At 33.3% G+C, this 5,817-nt stretch overlaps 1 protein-coding gene across 3 annotated transcripts; it reads left to right on the top strand.

Moving 5' to 3' along the window:
• The first annotated feature begins 2,983 nt into the window (after positions 1-2,983).
• LOC141720310 (autophagy-related protein 18h-like) lies at positions 2,984-4,962 on the top strand. 3 transcript variants are annotated; one of them, XR_012574229.1, is made up of 4 exons: positions 2,984-3,120; positions 3,273-3,566; positions 3,803-4,268; positions 4,709-4,962. XR_012574229.1 is itself a non-coding variant. In XM_074522652.1 (3 exons), exons 1-3 carry the CDS (start codon positions 3,091-3,093, stop codon positions 3,956-3,958), a joined length of 480 nt encoding a protein of 159 aa, XP_074378753.1. In that variant the 5' UTR covers positions 2,984-3,090; the 3' UTR covers positions 3,959-4,390. The 3 variants fall into 3 exon arrangements, 1 of the variants encoding a protein (XP_074378753.1); XR_012574230.1 differs by having other exon boundaries at positions 3,798-4,268; XM_074522652.1 differs by lacking the exon at positions 4,709-4,962 and having other exon boundaries at positions 3,803-4,390.
• The last annotated feature ends 855 nt before the right edge of the window (positions 4,963-5,817 follow it).

The raw sequence follows: 5,817 nt of genomic DNA, 5'->3' as shown, positions 1-5,817 counted from the left end.
AATCGAAACGCTGAGTGTCGGGCCGTCAGGCTGAACGTGACTCGATACGCATAAAAAGGGATAAAGATTAAAGAGGAATAAATTTTATGATCATACCTGAGTCGTTATCTGATCTTATATGTGTGATTGCTTGTCTGTGTGCATGACTATGTGCTCTGTGACATTTTTATGAATTTAAAGGAATTATGTGATTTAAATAAAGGTTTATTTAACCTTCGCACATTTTTATAAAATTATCCGAGTAAGATAAAAGCATGGGATTTGTTTTGTTATCTTCATAGTAGTCCTAGAGACTTTTTAAAAATGATGAGTGGATTTATTTGGTGGTCCTTGCATTTTAAATTGATTTTTATGTGAAAAAATGTTATTATTAAGACGAGCTTGCGAAATTCATATAAAATTAACCGTCCGCTCAAAAATCTATTATGAGTAATGGTTGAAAAGCTAATTTTAAGATCTACGTGTTAAAATTGTCATTTGCAATAATTTTTGACTTTTCGAGAGAGATATATTTTATAATTGATATTTATTATATTTGAATAAAAAGAAAGGATCAAATGAGCCAAAAAGGGATTTAGTAATGTACTAATTTGCCCTTGTCTTTGATGGTGTATAAATTCATTCCCCCCCTTTTTCCTTTCTTTTCCCGTGCACCCCATTTCCCCCTTCTCTCTTTCTTTTTCTTTCTTTTCTTCACTCCGTCTCGGCTACACTCTCTATCTCGGCTCTTCTTCTTTTCTCTTGGTAAACTACTTGTTTCTATAAATAACTCTCACCAATCCTTCTCAAAATCTCTTGTTAAATACATATAAGTGGTTATTGGAGTGTGCATGTGTTAATATCTTGTTGCATGCAAGCTTGATGTGTGTTTGTGTGTATGTTCATGCTTGATGGGTGTGTACATATGTATATATGGTCTAATATGTGCTTAAGGAGGTGATTTTATGATTGAAAAATGATTTTCAAAGCCAAGTGAGTCTTGCATGTGCCTTGTGTGTGCATAAATCGGAGGTTTCAAGGTTAGAAACCGTGAAATGGGGCACCACCGAGAAACCACCGCCACCGGTGATGAACTCCAGTGAACCGGTGGTGGGCAATGATGTTAAAAAATTGAGCTCTAGTATCTTTAAATCAAATATTTGTGTTTGCATGTGGTATTTTGATAAAAAGGCCGAATGGTTTTGTAGATTACAAGTTGATAAATTGATTCTTGTTGGTTGTAATATTAATTTAGTTTGATGTTAAGAGATTAGTAGGATTAAAGATGCAAAAGTTTGGAAGTTGAGTTGTATGTGTGTTTTCTTGAGGAAAGGCCGAATGGCCCTTACTATTTTAGAAAATCATGTTGATTTTGTTAAAATGAATGAGTTGTTGATTTGATGTTTGATTATGGGTTGATTTGTGATTTAAGGATTAAGGAAATCATTTGCATGTGTTGTTTTTCTTGAAAACCCGAATGGGATCTTGGTTTTAAAAGATCAAAAACGATTTTTTAGTAATGATCATGACTTGTTAATGTTCATTCTTGGAAATTAGTAAAGATTGGATGATAAAATTTCTTAATGTTTGCATGTACCAAAAAGGGCTATGTTCTTTTATAATTTAAGTATGTTAACTAATATTCTATGATAATTGGACTTGTACATTTGTTTGGATGCAAAATTTGGGAATGCATGGTGAAGGTTTTGGTTCGACCTTGTGTTAATAAAAAAGAAGAATTGATTTTTGTGACTTGATTTTGGTATAATCACTACGCCATAGATAGCCTATCGCAATGGTTTAATCACGCGTGTTACAAAATTATGTTACCTTAGGTATGCTCATCTTAGCCTACTGCAACCTAGTGTTTTTGATGTTACCATAGCCTTCGTAACATGTTACTATAGCTTCAAAGTGTTACATACGGTAACATGTGGAAACTTATGTTACAATAGGGTGTTAATCGATAAAAAAGTAATATTTTACAAACAATTAAATTTATATAATTATTTGACTTCAAAGTTAATCAATTTTGATAACATAATTAAGCAATAATTTTAATATTAGCTAAGATTGATAAAATAAATTATTTTTGTTAAATTTTGTAAACTGTACTAATTAGTAACTGATATTTTTTTATTATTAAAAAAATTGGAAACTATTTAAACTTAAAAGTTTAATAAAAAAATAGCGATGTTGGGCTCTCGATCAGGCGGACTAAAGTAGGCTCAAAACTTTTGGAGAAGCAGTAGTTTTCTGGACTGACCTGGGTAAAATTTTAGAAAGTCAAAATTTAAAAATTTTAATATAAAAGTTTAAAAGTAATAAAAAATTAAAATATTATAATTCTCTTTCATTCTGATACGAGCATTGATGTACACATTTTTAAAAATAAAATTTATTAAAATGTAAATATACAGATTTATGTAAGTAACAAAATACATAACTAATTTTGTTCTAAAATAATATTTTCAATATTATTTACTACAATTATAAATTATAAATTATAAATTATATACTTTTTTTGGAGACTTGAAATTTTTAAAGGGGGCAAAATTTGAAAAAAAATTCAAACGGAGCGCCCTTTTTTGATGAAAGTCGCCCAACCCACTTTCTATCTCGTCATTACACTCTCTTCCTCTTCTCTCTCTCCTGTACTCTTCCTAAAATTCTCTCTCTCTCTCTTAAACCTCTCTCTCATACACCGCCTCTTTTCCTCTTCTCCCTCTTCTCCCTCTCTTGTACTCTTCCTAAAATTCTCCCTCTCTCTCTCTTAAACCTCTCTCTCATACATAGCCTCTCTATAAATCTCTTCATCTAAAGTAATTTTCTTCTTCAAATTAGGGTTTTTTCAATATAGTTTGGCAAAGGCTCTTCCAATTAGGGGTTTCTTATTTTCAGTTCATATGACTCGATTTCTTCGCTTAAACATCAGGTAATTCAAGTTTTTCTTTGATTTTAGGGCTTCTTTAATATGGATTTTAAATTTTGAGTTTCACAAGTTTGAATCTAGTAAGACCTTCTCGATATGCATCTCTGGTATCATCGGGTTGACTATTGCTCACGAGTTCCTTTTAGAGTCTGATCTCTCTGTTGCTGTTGTGGACGCTGATGTTCCTTGTGCTGGCGCCACGAGCGCAGGTAAATACAAGTTGTAATCCCGTGATGTAATTAATGTATTTAATAGCTGAATATTTTTTTTTGTTTACTTGGAGGATTAGTAAACTCTGACATTTTAAGGTTGTTGTTGTAGATGCTTCAAATGTCACTGAATTGGTCTCACTTTCTTGCAGATGCAGCCCATCCCTGCAAAGTGCGATGGTTGTGAAGGATTCATGGATTTGCATCCTCTGCTCTTGGTTGTGGCAAGTGAAAAGACAAGATGTTCTGATCCAGTACAACATGGCAGGGATAGTTCATTAAGGGATAAATATGAACCTCGTGTTGGAGCAGTTATTCATTCTCTTACAGCTATCCATTTCTACTCATTAAGATCTCACAGTTATGTTCATGTTTTGAGATTCCGATCAGCTATGTATATGGTCAGATGTAGCTCAAAACTAGTGGCTATTGGTCTTGCTACACAAGTAAGTCTGTACATCTCAGTGTTTTATGGTTTTTTCTATTTGGTGGTGTTATATCATACAAGTATTATAGGCTAATATTATAAGGATCAAGAATGCCTCTTCCATTCTACTAACAGTGCAATCAACAATTTTAGCCTAGATCTCATATTTAAAAATACAGTAATTACTAGTTTATTTATTTGTTTACTTGCAGGATTAGTAAACTCTGACATTTGAAGTTTGATGTTGTAGGACAGGGGTACATATGGATGGTACATAAGACGCCTCGTACGTCTAAGTGGGAGCTAGCTACTCGAAGCCGGCATCTCTGGGAGGAGTTTGTAAACACTGTTACTCACCAAGGACTTGATCCTCTACATTTACTTGGCTGGAAAAAGACCGGTCAGTTTTGATATTGTCAATTCCGCATATTCACTATTCACCTTAGTAAAATTAGTTGTACTCTATATTAATTTTGGCTTTAGGTGAGTGAGTTTTCGGTCAACAGGGAGTTTGTTAGTTGGTAAAACTGCTGAAGAATCTGTCGTATTAAAACAGAGGGTAGATCAGCTGTCTAAGGCTGGGTTCAAGGCCCAAATCTTGTCAAGTACTGATCTGCTGGTACAGGAACCTGCGCTTGAGCTTGACAGAGAAGGTGGGGCGTCTTGTCTACTGGATGATTACCAATTGGATGCTCGACAAACAGTTGCTTATATCGAGAAGGTTATTTAAAATTATATGCTACAATATTTACATTTTGTATTGTGTTGTATTTCGGAGAGTGTAGTTATTGGAATCTCGAAATGGGAGTAGTTTATCTGTTCCACAACTTCAGTTTATTATATTTCGGCTGAGCAAGGTAACATTACACCCTAATCTGAATGTAAATAATATGCTTAAGTAGAATATACATCTTTTTTTATTTTTATTTTTCTAAACACATCTTTAAGATAACTAATTATAGATGCATATGCATTATTTTTCTAATTGGATGGTGGATATGAAACTGTTCAGCATGTTAATTTTATGTACTGCATTAAGTCCCTCTGATAATTAGAAGTACACAAACAGTAGAAAGAGAGTTATGCATGTTTAGTTAGCTTGTTTTCCAAAGATAAAAGCACAACAGACAGTGTTAACGAGTTTTTATATTTTACTTTCAGCAAGCAAAGCTTTTGATGGGTACAATTTTTATTTTATTGGGGGCTTTCAACCTTCATATAGAGGGTATCTACATGATCTTTTAATTGCTGCTGGTGGAATAGTTCTGCACAGAAAGTCAATTTCAGGAAGCAATGAAGCTGTATTATCGACATACATCATTTATAGCCTGGAGCTACCTGATATGTGTAACTCGGGTAATAGAATCTCGATTATCAACAGTAGACGAACTGATTCAGAGAAGCTAGCAAGATCCTGTCAGGCTGTTAATTAATTAAGGTTTAACTAGAAAGTAATAAGATTGTATGTTGATTTAAAAGAGGAATTGTTAATGCATATTTTGGTTTGATTGTGATTGTGGTTAAGGCCGAATAGGCTAAAGAAATTCAAAGTCAAAAATCTGATTTTTGGTAAATGATAGAATGATTGAGTGTTTATGTGTGAAACCTTTGAATTTTGCTTGTTGGATTGTGTTTTTGGTTCGAATTATGGATAAAAGAAAAGGGAATTGAGTTAATTGAGGTTAAAAGCTATAAGTAATAGTCGTGCATGTCATTGTGTGTTTGTACGAGTTATAAATATTTGATTTGGGAAAATAGTCAAGGTTTAGCGAGTATATGTAAAGTGATATAAGGCTATGAGTAAAGAATGTGCTATGTGCTGGGTGTATATAAGCTATACTCGTATAGTTCAAGTCAAAAGTATAGTTAAGCTATCGTAATTGAGTGATCGTTCTGGGAACGAGAGTTGAGAAACTGATTAAGGTTTTGGTTTTATTGTAGATTCGGAGCATGAGGGCATTCAGGCTAGGAAAGGTAAGGGTATACTAGGTGGCAGTAGTTCAACCTTCAGGAAAGCAAATTCAGGTAAGTAACTCTGATTACTTGTGTAAATGGTTATAAAGAGAATGTTGTTCATACCATGTAGAGTATTGAACTGTTTAATTGTGAAACCCTGATATTGATTTGAGATACCCTGCCTTTGATCTTGATAAACTGTTATTGATAAGCTTAATGATTCAACCCTTTGATAACCTGTCCTTTCTGTTCAAGTTATTTATTAAGCCATGAATTGTATTGAATCCCTATAATTATCTTTGTGAACCCTATTT

The sequence above is a fragment of the Apium graveolens genome, chromosome 1 (genome assembly GCF_009905375.1).
Source record: "Apium graveolens cultivar Ventura chromosome 1, ASM990537v1, whole genome shotgun sequence".
NCBI lineage: Eukaryota > Viridiplantae > Streptophyta > Magnoliopsida > Apiales > Apiaceae > Apium > Apium graveolens.
This window is presented reverse-complemented; position numbering and strand designations above follow the sequence as displayed.

Coding starts and splice junctions, on each gene's coding strand:
- LOC141720310 (XM_074522652.1), top strand. CDS start 3,091: ATGTTCCTTGTGCTGGCGCCACGAGCGCAG. Junction 3,121..3,272: donor TGCTGGCGCCACGAGCGCAG/GTAAATACAAGT, acceptor ACTTTCTTGCAG/ATGCAGCCCATCCCTGCAAA. Junction 3,567..3,802: donor CTATTGGTCTTGCTACACAA/GTAAGTCTGTAC, acceptor GTTGTAGGACAG/GGGTACATATGGATGGTACA.